A 15748-nucleotide genomic window follows, 5' to 3' on the forward strand; every position below is an offset into this window, starting at 1 on the left:
AAAAAAAAAAAAAAAAAAATTTTGCTGGTAATTAGTTTATCTGTGGTCTAATCTTAGTATTTCCCTAGTAAGTTTACGTATTTTTCTTAAAGACAGATATGTTAATTATGTTTTATAGCAGTTTATTAAGTACATTTTCCTTTTTAAATTAATACATAGTTAAAACTTTTTACCTCCTATGATAGAACAGGAAATTGGTATTTCCAATGACTTCAAATCAATGGTAATTACATTTACCATCCAGTTTAAGGTACATTTGTTATCTCATTGAACGTTCTTTGAGTTGATTTACATTGGAAGGTCTCAGCTGCAAGAGAATAACTACATCTTTGGTGGTGATGGATGGATGGATGGAGAAGGTGGATTTGTTACTGGTGGTTGTGGTGTTTTGTTTGTTTTGCTTTCTTTGTTTTGGGTTGTTGTGGGGTTGTGTGTGTGTGCACATGTGTGTACAGTTTTTTGTTTAAGTGGTGGTATATAGGGCACTGATACTTTGTACTTTATTCATAATTTTATACCTTGGCTTAAGTACTTTAAAATTCATATTCCAAAATGGTGAAATGGAGAGTGATTTTTTTTCCCCCTCACTCAATGGATGTAGCTAAAGCATGACCACCAGCTTTAACTGTCCATGGGTCCCTGGGCTCACATGGTAAGGGCATTACTTGAGAGGAAGCAGTCGACATAGCTGGGCACTCTTTATACACGACGCTGAGAGCTACTCAGCTTGAACTTAGCAGGGCGGCCCCCTTCACCAGTGTTCAGTGTCTCGTCAGGCTGTTTTTGGCTCCCGTTTCCTTGCTCTTGCAGGTGAGAAGCAGCCCTTCCGGGCTGCCTGGGGTTGGCCTCCTGCCCTCTCAATTAGGTCTAGCCCACGCCACTTCCACGCCCCATCCAGTAGCTACTGCTGGAGATTTTCCAGATCCCACCATGGCAATTCCCTAGGGAATGCTATGTGTTGAAATTGTTTTAGCATCGTGCACATTGAACTGATTTCCTTTGGAAGGTGCTGGCAACTTTCCCTAAGATGGGAAAATTTGGTTTATGTGGAGACAAAACTTCACGGCTTGTCATGGAGAGAGACCCAGGACCCCTTATCTCCATCTCCTGCTGGGCACAAACACCGGCTGCTCAGTGGACAGCTGCTCTCTTACTCTCATTTGTTCTAAAATGCCATCAGTGGGGCTTGGAGGACACAGACACAGTCCCTGGCCTTATGAAGCTTCCAGCCAAGTGCAGGAGCCAGTTATTAAACACCTACTCACTCAGATTAATGTGAGATTAAACCAGTGACAAGGGCCATACACCAGAAGTGCACAGGCAACCACGTAATAGCGGAATTTGCTCTAATCGGGGAAGGCTTCCCTGCAGAAGTGATGAATAGGCAGAAATCCCCAGGAGGAGGAAAAATTAATTTAGCAAAGGGGAGTGAGCAGAAGAAAAGAATTTCAGGTATGTGCAAAGCTGTAGAGCAAAAGGGACTATAACACTTTGGAAGAACTTAGATAGGCCCAAATGTGCAGCAGATGAGGGGAAATGACAGAAAATAAATAGGTCTAGATCATATAGGTGGGTAATCCGTATTACCACATATGGATTCTTGTCTTCATTGTAAGAACAGTGGAAGCCATGGAAGGGTTTCATCTTAGATGTGAGGGGGAGGAGATTTAAATGGTCGGCTTTGCATTTGGGAAAGGTCACTCTGGTTGCAGTATGGAGGAGGGTGAGGGGGGTACAAGGTGGATGGCATTACACCGGGGGCAGGGCAACTGCAGACATCTAAGCAAGGGTGTCTTCATACAGATGAAGAGGCCTGGGGAGGCTGGAACCATACTGAGGAATTTCCAGGCTTTGGTGATGGGTTGCATGTGGACAGTGAAGACCAGTATGGGAATTACTGTTTTTAGAATGACTCGTACTTCTGGTTTGCTTAGATGAAGGGATGGAGGTGCAGTTCACTGATGGGTGGACACAGCGTGCGGGAATATCGTGGGTTTGGTTTTGAACACGTTGAGTTTTAGGACCTGTGAGACCTCTGAGAGGAGATGTCGAGAGAGCAGTTGGTGTACAGTTATGGGGCTCAGAGGGGCTGAGAGTGTTATGCTTATCGTGCATTATAATATAATACCCCAGGGAAAGAAGAGGGCTTACGATAAGCCTTGATTAACTCCAAACTATATTGACTCAGTAGAAAAGAGAGCAGGCAGAAGGAGAACCAGGTGAGTGTGGTATCGAAAACCGAGGAAAGATAAAGTTTCATGAAAAGGAGGGGTGGGGAGGCAGTGCTCAAGCTTGATGAATGACAGAATCAAAAAATGTGTATTAGATTTAGATGTTGCTAGTGAGTGACCTTAGCAAAAGCTGTTTCATCTCTGGTATTGATTCAGTGCTATCTACTGTGACATAGGGAAGGTCACTTAACCTCCTTGATGTCAGTTTCCCCATCTGCAAAATAAGAGAAATGGGGCGAAATCAGAGGTTTTCAAATTTGTTGGAGAAACTGGGAAACGTTGTAGTGATGTCGAGCTTAGATTCTGATGCCAAATTGCCTGCGTTTGAACAACTACTCTGCCTCTGACGGCCTAAGTCCCTTGGGTAAGTAACTTACCCTCTCTCTGCCTGTCTTTCCTCATACATTTAAAAGTGATCACAGGATTACTGGAAGTAAAGTTGACCCCTGAACAACACGGGTTTGAACTGCATAGGTTTACTTATATGCGGATTCTTTTCAGTAGTCAGTATTACAGGATGACAAGATCTGCGGTTGGTTGAATCTGCAGGTGTAGAACCCCGGATGTGGAGGAACTGGGTAATTGGAGGGCTGGCTCTGAGTTATACATGGATTTTCGGATTTTCCACTGCACGAAGGGTCAGCGCCCCTAACTCGCGCGTTGTTGAAGGGTCAACTGTATCAGCCATACATTTCGCTAGTTAAATGAATTAAGTTGATGGCTCTTAAGGAGAGGATCTTAAGAAGAGATGGTGTTGGTGGGACTCTGGGTGTCCCGTCCCTGTTTCAAACAAACATTTCCACTTCGATGTGTTTTTAACATCTGAAATCGGCTTATGATTTTGTATGTAAAAAGAGTTTCAGCGGTAACAGAAAAAATGTGACATGTTTCTTCCAATTTGTGTAAAAGTCCACAAATTCGTGAACGCCATACTAGGTATCAGTGCTTCTCAATCTTAAATGTGCATACACATCGCCTGGGAATCTGATTCATCAGGCCTGGAGTGGGTCCTGCGAGTCTGCGTTTCTTCCAAGCTCCCCGTTGAGGCCAGTGATGCGCACCTGTGGACCACGCTTTGCCTGTGTGGCAAAGCTCGAGGAAACAGTACCAAAGTCAATGAGAATATCTGATCAGTTGACTGGTGCAATGTGAGGTGACCTATTGACTTCAGAACTAATCTTTTCCTAGTGAAGGAGACCACAACGGAAGTTATGCAAAGTAGCCCTGTAGTCACCGAGAACCTGTCTGGTAGCTCCTGCAAGAGCCCCACTGTGCTGACCGCCCTGCTTCTGTTTCTGCGACAGGTGCCTGCAGAACTACATTCCCGCCCACAGTCTAACCCTCTCCTGCCCCGTGTGCCGCCAGACCTCCATCCTGCCCGAGAAGGGGGTGGCCGCGCTCCAGAACAACTTCTTCATCACAAACCTGATGGACGTGCTGCAGCGAACTCCAGGCAGCAATGCTGAGGAGTCCTCCATCTTGGAGACAGTCACCGCTGTGGCTGCGGGGAAGCCTCTCTCTTGCCCAAACCATGATGGGAATGTAAGTGAGCGGATTGCAGGCACTGCCGGGCCGAGGGGCTGCTTGATTTGGGGAGGCTTTGGTCAATCGGAGGGTATATACACTGAAACAGAACTCCACCTGGAAAATGAGTGATTGAAAACACTTTTTACCTGTCCTCAGACTATTTTGCCTGCTTCCTTTCTCTGACCCAATTTGTTTAAATAATAAGATCAGTCTTCATTGTGCCTACTTAGCACAAATTGGTTTCCCCAGGAGAGCAAACTGATAACTGTTTGTAAGCTGGGCATACTTTGACCCACAAACATCTGTGTAATAAATTATGGAGAAAGATTTAATAGTAGATAAGTTCTGCAAATTGAGAATGATTATTAAAACGTTATTTACAGTGTTTTATTTTTCTTGTGAGGGAAATTTTTCTCATGCTCCATTAGACCCTATTCCTTAATCATAAATACTCTGAAGTTATGTGAATCCCTGATCAGAGATTATAGCCTGTAGATTCCAAACATACTTCCTGCTGCCAGCAAACACAGTAACCATTATAAAACTCGGGAGGACTGGTGTGTAAAATCAAACGATGGATTCACGGCAGCTATGTAGCCTGAAGAGGCAGCATTGCATAGCAGCTCACTGCCAGCTTTGGAGTCAGACTGCCTGATTCAAATCCTGCTCCTCAAACTCATTTCCTGTGTCAGCTTTGGGAAATTTACTAAATTCTCAGTCTCACTTCCTCATCTACAGAAAGAAAGTAATAACAGTTTCCCCTATAGGATTATTTGGAGAATTAAATATTTTAGTCATAGAAAGCAAACTATAAGCTCTCTTTAAATATTAGCTATTAAAATGATTTCTAATTAATGGCTTATTTCATTTTTTTCTTTATGTAGTGGCCACTTCAAAAGTGTTTGAAACTGCTATAATCAAACCACTGAAGTAACATGAGGTTCTTAGGGCAAAGCAATAATTATTAGCCGTAACTAATAACTGTTGGTCTACCTCTCATAGACCCACTGTGCTGCAGCCTCACTGGCCTCCTAGAACTTGCCGAGTGGTTTCCCACCTTGGGCCCTGGCTGCTGTCCGTTCCTCATGCCTGGAACGCTCTTTGTTCCCTCTTTATGTGGCCAGCTCATTCTCATCCTCCATGTCTCAGCTCAAATTTCTACACCAGGCAGTCCTGTCTAGCTCACTCTCTACGGCAGACCGCCTCTGACACCCGGTTTCCCGCCATCATAGCACGTCTTGATTTCCTTCATGACATTTGCAGTGTTCTGCCTACCTCCAGCTGTGTATCTGCTGGCTTTCCTTGTACAAAGTGAGCTCCAAGAGGGAGGGACCATGTTTATCATTATACCTCTAGCACTCAGCACAGCATCTTACACATGGAAGTGTACATATAAACAGAGACCAACCAAATGAGGAAAAGCAAAGGCTATTTACTCAGCACTTGCTGTAACAAGGAGTCAGACCATCACTTGTGTTTTGTTAGAGACTCAAAGTCAGGCAGAGGAGCGGGAAAGCTCTGTAGTGGAAAAAAGGGGAGGCTTCAGCTGTGCCCTGATTGGGAGTGGCTGGCATGGGGAAGCTGGGGGCCAACTAATTAGAAGGGGGACATCCTACGTGACTGCTTAGGGGTGCAGATTTGGTTTTCTCTGGTTGGTCCTAAGTTGGAAGAGGGACAAAAATTATAGAAGCTGTTAATTATCAAGTCCTAGCCATTTGGGGTCAATTGGTACAGAAGTTATTGTTTAGCTTTTTGGATTGTTAACAGAGATGGCAGTCTGACTTATAGCAGGCTGGCTTCCTGGTTTGTTTCATTGTGGATAAGGGGGTTGGTTTCTTGGGCAAGTTGTGGGTCAGAGTTTTATTTTTGTATGGTCCATGTGCATTTTTATATTCAGTCTCTCAGAAGTCAGTAGTACATATTTTTAAACAAATGGCCAGACACCATGCTAGGCTTCTCACACACCACTCTGTGTAAATTGGTACTGGTTACCTTCATTTTATAGATAAAGAAACTGAGACTTGAACAGTTTAAGTAACACAGCTGGTTGACACATCATAAAAGCTAGACCAGGAGGAAATAGCATCCTGAGCGTTTTGCTAGCCAAAACAAGAGAGACATCGTGGATTACATATCCTTAATTATTTAATCGAAAGCACATCAGGCTATCGATAACTGTAGATTTTCTGCGCACTGTACTCCAAGGGAGAGTTACCATGTAAGTTTTGCAAAAGGAACTTTAAAGGATGCCCTCTTATGACCGCTTCTCACACTGGCTCTTAGTGAATGCTAAGGCTGTCTCCCCCTGGGGCTCAAATTCTAAATACTAGTCTGGGAATGCATGTCCATCAGGTACCTGAGTCCCCTTCAAGAGTAGTCCAGGTAGGGCTCTCTGGAGATCTGACTTGATAGGGGAGTAAAGTTTTAGAAACTTTAGGAGATCTACTATAGACACTGGTCCAAATTTGGGGTGTAAAGGACAATCATGTGGAATGAGAAATAATGGCAACTGAAAAGATTACATCAATAAGTAAAGGCAAGAGTGTCGTGGAATTCAGGAATGAGCTTGCAGCTCAGCACAGCTAGAGCATGGAGATGCCCCAGTGGTGGTGGGAACATAGGTGGGCTGGAGAATACAGGATGAGTCTAGATAGAGGGGAGAAATTGTGATGAGCTAAGAATGTCATTGAGGAAAGGTTTGACCTAATTTCCATAAGCAGTGGAGAAGCATTAAAACCTTTTAAACAGGAGATGGGTATGTTAATGGCATTGTGGAGGAATAGCGTAGCAGAGACTGGAGGCTGCACCACCAACTGAGTTTAGTATTGAGTTGTCCAAATGCGAGATGATAAGGGGTAGAATAAGAAAAGCATCAATGGACTTGGAGAAGGAAGGATGAATTTCAGAGAAAAGAGTATTCTTTCACTTGAGAATCTGCCTCCCACTAATAAAAAGGCATATACTAAAATCTGTTCAACTAAGCTATTAAGACTGAGAATTTGAGCCATTCAAATTGATCATATAATAGGTAATTTTTAAAAAATCACTGTATTTTTCCATTGTGTAGACCAAGTTCCTGCACCACAGTCCAATAAAATTACACTAGTAACATATGTTACAGAAGAAACCCCAAATCTTTTTTAAAAGTTTATAATTATTTAATCAAAGAGAAAATAGCAAAATTAGACTATTTACAAACTGTTGAAAGTGTAAGCTTTATCTATTAAATGTATAAGATAAAGTCATTATCTATACTCAGGAAATTTTATATGTTTAAGTATTTTATTTAAAAGGAGTTCAGGGCTTCCCTGATGGCGCAGTGGTTGGGAGTCCGCCTGCCGATGCAGGGGAGACGGGTTCGTGCCCCGGTCCGGGAGGATCCCGCGTGCCGCGGAGCGGCTGGGCCCGTGAGTCATGGCCGCGGAGCCTGCGCGTCCGGAGCCTGTGCTCCGTAGCGGGAGAGGCCACGACAGTGAGAGGCCCGCGTATCGCAAAAAAAAAAAACACAACGAAAACAAAACAAAACAAAACAAAAGTGCATTTCAAGAAGTTAGGAAAAGAACATTAAAATAAATATATGGCACACGGAAAAAAGAAAATAGTAAAGATAACCTTGGAGAGTTTGAAAATAATGAAACAATTGTGTTGATGAATAAATCCAAGAGCTGAATTTTTTTTAATTAATGAAATAATCTGACATCTGATAAAGCACCAAAGGGTAAATATAAATAAATCAAATTGGGACTAATAAAGAGATACCAGTATAGCTAAAAAGAAGATTTTAAAATTAGTAGATCAATTCTCTGTGCTAAAGGCTAATATAGTGAAAGTTTGAATGAAGTGGACAATTATCTAGGAAACTACAAATGATCAAGAAAACCCAAATAGACCTATAATCTTGAAGAAAACTGGTGAAAGTTCATTTAAAACTGAATGCCTTCAAACCTGTATAAAACAGATATGATTCATAGTATTTATACTTCTGGATCATAAGAAAAGATAGGAAGCTACCAAATTCACCTATGATATACTCATTAACTCTGACACCAAAATCTAGTGAAGACAGAACAAGGAGAAAACTATGAATCATTCAGTTTATGAAAGTAGCTGTAAAATTCTTATTTAAAATACCTGAGCAGGGACTTCCTTGGTGGTCCAGTGGGTGGGACTTCGCTCTCCCAATGTAGGGGACCCAGGTTCGATCCCTGATCGGGGAAACTAGATCCCGCGTGAATACCAAAACTAAGAGTCCGCATTCCACAAAGAAGATCCCGCGTGCTTCAAGGAAGACACGGTGCAGCCAAAATAAATAAATATTTTTTTTAAAAAAATAAATAAATAAAATAAAATACCCCAGCAAACTTTTACCGTGTAAGAGCACTTAACTTACTAATTAAGAAAAATATTGAATGTCACAAAAGAAAATGAGCCTAGAACTTGAAAAATTCACAGGAGATCTATAAACAGTTAATAATCATAGGAGAAAATAAATGTTAAGCTTCACAAAGAATTCCTAAAGATGTATTTCCTGAGAATGCCTGAGGAATAGAGACCCCTGGATGCCATAGGCTGCTAAGGAGAAACAGTCACAGAGATGCTAATTCCAGCAAAGGTAAAGAAGCCTTTAGGTTGAAACGTTCCCTGTTTCTCTACCAAACATATCACATCAAATCACATTAAAAATTAACTCTAAAGAATTGGATCCTCCTGGAGGTGAATGAAATTATTTAAAGTGTGTTTTGAGCACTTTTTCTATGCTGGGTCATTATGAGTCTTCGGAATCATAAAACATATAAACTAGCAAGAGGCCTTGGAAAATTTACTGCGTGTCTTGAATCATTCTATTGTTCCACCATAGATTGTAGGAGTTCTCTGCTGATGCTCTGAAACGGGGGTCCTCACTGCATATTCAAGTCAAATGCATGCAATATTACAGATAAATGGCTGTGGTTAATTGCCATGGGTAAATCTTTAAAAACAATTCAAATGATTCAATAAAATCGGGTAATTAACAATGAAGCAGGATGTTGCCCTCATAAACTGCCTGGTGCTGATTAGCACATGTGGATGAACTCCTGTCATTTACTTTAAGTGCTGTGACACTATCTGTCTTCTAATTAAACTGCCATGGCTGCATTGTTCAAATACAAAGAAAAATGGGAATAATGGTCAGTGATTTAAGAGGTTCTTTGCACTTAAAGCAGACATTTGCGCTCATGCCTCAAAGTCCCAGAACACAAATGAGCCTTAAGCCCTGTTGTTGCTGGCTTAGGTGCCTTTCTAACAAGCATGTTACGAGGTGCAAAGGAGAGATCCTCATTAAGAATGCCCTGCCACTAATCAGCCCCCACTTCCAGAATCCTGGCGGAGAGGGGGTGGGTGGTGGTGGTGGTGGCTGCAAGGCCCTGACCATCCTTTTCAGCACGTTATTATGCATATGGTCCTGCCATCTCCTCTTCTAATGAACACAAATGGTGACTACCTGTCAACAACAACAAGCTTATCCTGGGCTCTGGCCCACCCACCCTTGGGAGCACCAGTGTCCTCTCACCCAAGATGGATGAGTTCAACTGAGTTGCTCACCTCCCACAATGAAGTCTCAGCTTGAGTCAAAGCTGTGAGAACCTGAGCACAAGAGTTAGAGAATGACTAGTTGTAGACACTTCAAAATGATTTCAGGGCCTTTACTTCCGAAGAAACATGCAAGATACAGAACCAGGGACAACTACCCAGGTCTGTTGCTATCTCTTCAAAGATGCAATCAGTTTCTTAAAATGGAGGTTAAAATCACTTAACATAAAACTCAACATTTTAACCCCTTTAAAGTGTACAATTCAATGGCTTTTAGCATATTTAAAAGGTTGTCCAAACATCACCACTATCTAATTCCAGAAGTTTTTCATTATCCCCCAAAGAAACTCCATACCTGTTAAGCAGCCATTCCTCATCCCGTCCCCGACACCCCAAACCCTGGCACCCACCAGCCTGCTTTCTGTCTCTAAGGATTTGTACATTGTGGACATTTGATATAAATGGAATTCTACAATATGTGGCCTTTTGAGTCTGGCTTCTATCACTTAGCATAATGTTTTCAAGGTTCATCTATATTGCAGCGTATATCAGAACTTCATTCCTCTTGTATGGCTAAATATTATACCATAATTTGTTTATGCATTCATGAGTTGATGGATATTTGGGTTGTTTCTACTTTTTGGCTATTATGAATAATGCTGCTATGAACATTCATGTACAGTTTTTGTGTGGACATACGTTTTCAGTTCTCTTGGGTAGATACCTAGGAGAGTGGAATTGCTGGGTCATATGATAATGTTTAACCTTTGAGGAAGGTTATTTTTTGAGTCTAGCCCTCCTAGCTGGTGTGAAGTGGTGTCTCACTGCAGTTTTGATTTGCATTTTCCTAGTGACTAATGATGTTAGATTATTTTCCTGTGAAAATTGGCCATTTGTTTACCCTTTTTGAAGAAGTGTCTATTTAATTCCTTTGACAATTTTTGAATTGGGTTCTTGAGTTGCAGGGGTTCTTTGTATGTTCTGGATACTACATCCTTATCAGATATATAACTAGGACATATTTTTCCCATTCTTTTTACTTTCCTGGTACTGCCCTTTGATACACAAGTTTTTAATTTGATGAAGTCCAATTTATCTACTTTTTCTTTTTTTGCTTGTGTTTTTGGTATCATATCTAGGAATCTATTGCCAAGTCCAAGGTCATGAAAATTTAACCCTATGGTTTTTTTTCTAGGATTTTTATAGTTTTACCTCTTACATTTAGGTTGTTAATCTATTTTGAGTTAATTTTTGTATATGGAGTGAGGTAAGGTTTCAACTTCATTCTTTTACACGTAGATATCTAGTGGTCTTGACATCCCTTGTTGAAAAGACTCTTTTCCCCCATTGAGTGGTCCTGGCACCCTTTTCAAGAATCAGTTGACCATAAATGTATGGTTTTATTTCTGGACTCTCAATTCTATTCCATTGATCTATATGCTTATCCTTATGCTGGTAACACACAATTTTTATTACTCTAGCTTGGTAGTAAGTTTTGAAATAGGGAAGTGTGAGGCTTCCAATTTTGTTCTTCTTTTGAAGGTTGTTTTGGCTCTTCAGGGTACCAGTGTAATTTTATATAAATTTTAGGAACAGCTTGTTCACTTCTGTGAAAAATGAAGTTGGAATTTTGATAGATATTTCATTGAATCTGTAGATCAATTTGGGCATATTGCCCTCTTAACAGTATTAAGTCTTCCAATTCATGAGCATGGGATATCTTTCCATTTATTTCCATTATTTAGGTATTCTTTAATTTCTTTCAACAATATTTTGTAGCTTTCAGTGTACAAGTCTTGTACCTTCTCTGTTAAATTTATTCTTTAAGTATTTTATATTCTTTTGGATGCTATTATAAATGGAATTTTCTTAATTTCATTTTTGGATTGTTCATTGCTAGTGTATAGAAATACAACTGATTTTTGTTTGTTGTTGTTGTATCCTAAAGCTTTGCTGAATTCATTTGTTAGTTCTAATAGTGTGTGTGTGTGCACGTGCACATGTGTACATTCTTTGGGATTTTCCATATATAAGTCATCTCTGAATAGAGAAATTCTTACTTCTTCTCTTCCAGTTTGGATGCATTTTATTTTTCTTGCCTATATGCTCTGGCTAAAACTTCCAGTACCTTGTTGAATAGAAGTGGCAAAAGTGGACATCCTTGTCATATTCCTGATCTTAGGAGGGAGTCACCATTAAGTGAGCTGTGGGGTTTTTGCAGATGCCGGTTTTTCAAGTTGAGGAATTTTCCTTCTATTTCTAATTTGATGTGTTTTTTGTTTTGTTTTTTATCATGAAAGGGTGTTGGGTATTGTCAAATCCTATTTCTGTATTTACTGATCAGATCATGTGGGATTCTTCCCCTTCATGTTATTAGCGTGGATTACATATACTGATTATTGTATGTGGACTACCCTTGCATTCCTGGAATAAATCCCACGTGGTCATGGTGTTTAATCTTTTTAATATGCAGCTGGGTTCAGTTTACTAGAATTTTGTTAAGGATTTTTGCACCTATATTCATAGGGATTATTAGTCTTTAATTTTCTTTTCTTGTGTGATGTCTTTGACTTTGGTGCCAGTATATTACTGGCCTAATGAATTAGGAAATGTTCCCTTCTCTTCTGTTTTTGAAGAGTTTGGGGATTGGTGTTAATTCTTCTTGAAATGTTTGGTAGAATTCACCAGTGAAGCCATCTCACCCTGGACTTTTCTTTGTGGGGGTTTTATGAGCATTGATTGATCCCTTTACTTATTGTAGGCCTATTCATATGTTCTATTTCTTCTCTGAGTTAGTTTTGGTAGTTTGTGTGTTTCTAGGAATTCCATTTTATCTAGGTTATTTGATTTATTGACATACAACAGTCCATAGTATTCTGTTTGTCAATTTTGTTGATTCTTACAAAGAACCAACTTTTGGCTCATTGATTCTATTGTTTTTCTATTCTCCATTTTATTGATCTCCACACTAATCTTTATTTCCTTTCTTCTGCTTGCTTTGGGTTTAGTTTGTTCTTCTTTTCCTAGTTCTCTAAGGTGGAAGCCTAGGTTATTGATTTGAGATCTTCTTTTCAATGTAGACATTTACAGCTATAAATTTTGCTCTGAGCACTGTCATAAGTTTTGATATGTTGTGTTTCTATTCATCTCAAAATATTTTGTACTTTCCCTTGTAATTTCTTCTTTGACTCATTATTTGTTTGTGTTATTTAATTTCCACATATTTGTTAATTTTCCAGATTTCCTTATGTTACTGATTTCTAATTTCATTCTACTGTAGCCAGAGAAGATACTTTATATGACTTCAGTCTTTTTAAATTTATTGAGACTTTTGTGACCCAATGTATGCTTTCTTCTGGAAGATGTTCCGTGTGTACTTGACAAAAATGTGTCTTCTGTTATTAAACAGAGTGTTCCACATGTGTGTGTTAGGCCTAGTTGGTTTATAATGTTGTTCAAGTTCTCTATTTCTTTACTGATCTTCTGTCTAATAGTTATATCATTATTGAAAGTGGAATATTGAAACCTCCAACCATTATTATTGAACTCTCCATTTCTCCCTTCAATTCTGTCAGTTTTTGCTTGATATATATTGGGACTCTGTTGTTGGTTACATATTTATTAATAAATGATGGATTTACCATTTTATTATTATATAATGTCCTTTTTTAATTGAAGTATAGTTGATAATGTCCTTTTCTGTCTGTTATAACAACTTTTGTCTTAAAGCATGTTTTGTCTAATATTAGAATAGCTACTCCAGCTCTCTTTTGGTTACTCTTTGCATGGAATATCTTTTTCCATCTTTTTACTTTCAACCTAATGTGAGTCTCTTATAAACAGCATAGAGTTCACACATTCAGCAATGTTATTATAGATGTACTATGTGCAGGGAATTATCTAGGCTCTGGGTGAGAGAGTTTCAGTGCTCAGTAACTTAAAATCTTATAAATATTTCATAAAAGGGATATGAATAAAATTGCTTTAGTGGGTGCATTCACTTTATGAAAATCCATCAATCTGTGTTAGGATTTATGCCATTTTCTTGTTATACTTCAAGAAAAAGATTCCCCCCGCCCCAAGTGCTTTGGGAATTCAATATTGGAAGAAGTTATTTCCAGCTGAGAGAATAAGGGGAATGCCTTCACAAGGAAACTAACCTTCAGGCTTTATGTTATATTGATACCGAGAGTTCACCACAGTCAGGGTAAGGTGGTTTTATTTTCAGGTAGGCAAATGATATCATCAGCGCTGTCATCACTGCTACTACTTATTAAGAACTTACTACGTGCCAGTTGCAGGCATCATCTGAGTTCTTTGTGCATATTAATCTACCAAATCCTCATAGCAGCCCTATGAAGTAGATTAGTACGTTACACGACTGTCTCCATTTGCCAAAGCGAAAATTGAGACACAGTGAGGTCACGTAAGTGGTGGAGCCAGGATGCAAACTGTTGCATCCAGCTCATCTCTTATCCAAACGTTTAGTAGCCATTCTCAAGGTGCAATCCAGGAGCTCTCATGGGTCTCCAGACCCCTTCAGGGGACCCACGACTGTGCCACCAGGGAAGCCCTATTTACCTTTTTTACTCTCAATCTCTCAAGAGTATTCAGTGGCATTTTCCAGAGACTCTACTATGTGTGCTAGCAAAACAGATTGAATGCAGAAGCAGATATGAGAATCCAGCTGTCTTCTATGAAGCCAGGCACTAAAGAGATTTACAAATATGAAAAGCAATGCCATTCTTCTCACAAAATTTTTGTTTTGCAAAATATACTTTTCATAAACTATATTATTAATGTTAACATTTATTTTTGCTTTTGATAAATTAATCAATATTTTGAATGTTTCTCAGTTTCCATTTTTAACATAATAAACAGCTATAGATATAACTATATAAACACAAAGCATTTGGAATCCTCAATCATGTATAAAGAGTGGAAAGGGGTCCTGAGACCAAAAAGTTTGAGTACCAAAGGCCTATACTGTTCTGTCTTAGGGGAGTGGCCAAGAAAAGCTGGTTTTGTGGCCATAGCAACAGCTTTGGAGTCCTATCCACCTCTGTTCGAGACCTGGAACATAAAAGTTTATCTTTCCTTTTCTCCTGTGAAACTGGATATAATACTGCCCACATCCTGGGGAGGCTGTGAGAATTAACTGAGAAAGTGCAAGTGAAGGCTTAGTGCATGGTCAGCACTCAGTCACTGGCACCAAACCTGGAACTGCTCTTGTGTCACCCGCAGGTGATGGACTTTTACTGCCAGTCCTGCGAGACTGCCATGTGTCGGGAGTGCACGGAGGGAGAGCATGCGGAACACCCCACAGTCCCCCTCAAGGACGTGGTGGAGCAGCACAAGGCCTCACTCCAGGTCCAGCTGGACGCTGTCAACAAAAGGTGTGCATACCTCTGCCTGGCTCCTGATGGGCCACCTGTGGCCTCAGGGTCTCGTGTCCCAGTGGGATAGAAGATTCATGTCACCTAAATAAATTGTCCTTTGATCATAGGGCTGTAGTCATAAACTACTGAGTGATGAGGGTCATCCCCTGCCCCTTGGTAAAATTCCAACCCCCTTTTGTTAAGAGTGGTGGTTTTCCTTTTAGTACCTTAGCATGATTAAATGAACAAAATATACTCAAGGAAAATACACTCTCAGGAGATCTCTGAAATTTGTGCCTGAAACCAGGCTGTCTGAAGAGCCTTTCTTAGCTACTGTTCTTGACACACTTAGAAGCCACTGTGCCAACTGTGACAGGCTCATCTCTATTTGAGCCCAGCAAAATGGTCCTGAGCAGCAAGTGCTCAATTTTCCTTCTCCTTCCCTGCTTCCAGGCATGGAAATGAAGAAACAGAGTAGCTGTTATTTGGCATGGAAATGAAGAAACAGAGTAGCTGTGTGATGCATGAGAAAGACCAAAGAGAGGAAATAAACAGCAAAATGAAAATAAATCTCTTTACCAAAAGTTGAAGTGAGAAAAGTGTGGCTATTCTATACTAATTAAAAGAACTTGGAAACTTGCAAGAAATTCCCAGGAATCTCTGAGTTTGGATAAGTTTTTCATGTGATTGGGTAAAAAGATACAGCTATATATTTAGACCAGTGGTTCTCAACCAAGGGCGATGATACAATGGCAATGCGATGATACAATTGGCAATGCCTGGAGACAATCTGGTGTCACAACTGTGTGGGGGGGAAGGGTAGAGGAAAGGATGCTGTTAAACATCCTACAATTCACAGGACAGCCGCCTGCAACAAAGAATTATCTGGCCCCAAATATCAATATGTCAAGTTAGAGAACGCCTGATTTACTTATTTTTTCTTTTTCTTCTTATTTTTTTATTGAAGTATAGTTGATTTACAATGTTGTGTTAATTACTGCTGTACAGCAAAGTGATTCAGTTTTATATATATATATATAT

General features: G+C 40.0%; 1 protein-coding gene across 1 annotated transcript in view; it reads left to right on the forward strand.

The window, feature by feature from the left end:
* Positions 1 to 15748, forward strand: part of TRIM2 (tripartite motif containing 2) — a 59311-nt gene that overhangs the window by 1602 nt on the left and 41961 nt on the right. The window contains exons 2-3 of the mRNA XM_007466715.1: positions 3536 to 3773; positions 14574 to 14725. Of these exons, the coding sequence (XP_007466777.1) occupies positions 3536 to 3773; positions 14574 to 14725 (390 nt within the window). The remainder of the gene's footprint in view (positions 1 to 3535; positions 3774 to 14573; positions 14726 to 15748) is intronic.

Source organism: Lipotes vexillifer, unplaced genomic scaffold (genome assembly GCF_000442215.2).
Source record: "Lipotes vexillifer unplaced genomic scaffold, Lipotes_vexillifer_v1.1 scaffold498, whole genome shotgun sequence".
In the NCBI taxonomy this organism is placed as follows: domain Eukaryota; kingdom Metazoa; phylum Chordata; class Mammalia; order Artiodactyla; family Lipotidae; genus Lipotes; species Lipotes vexillifer.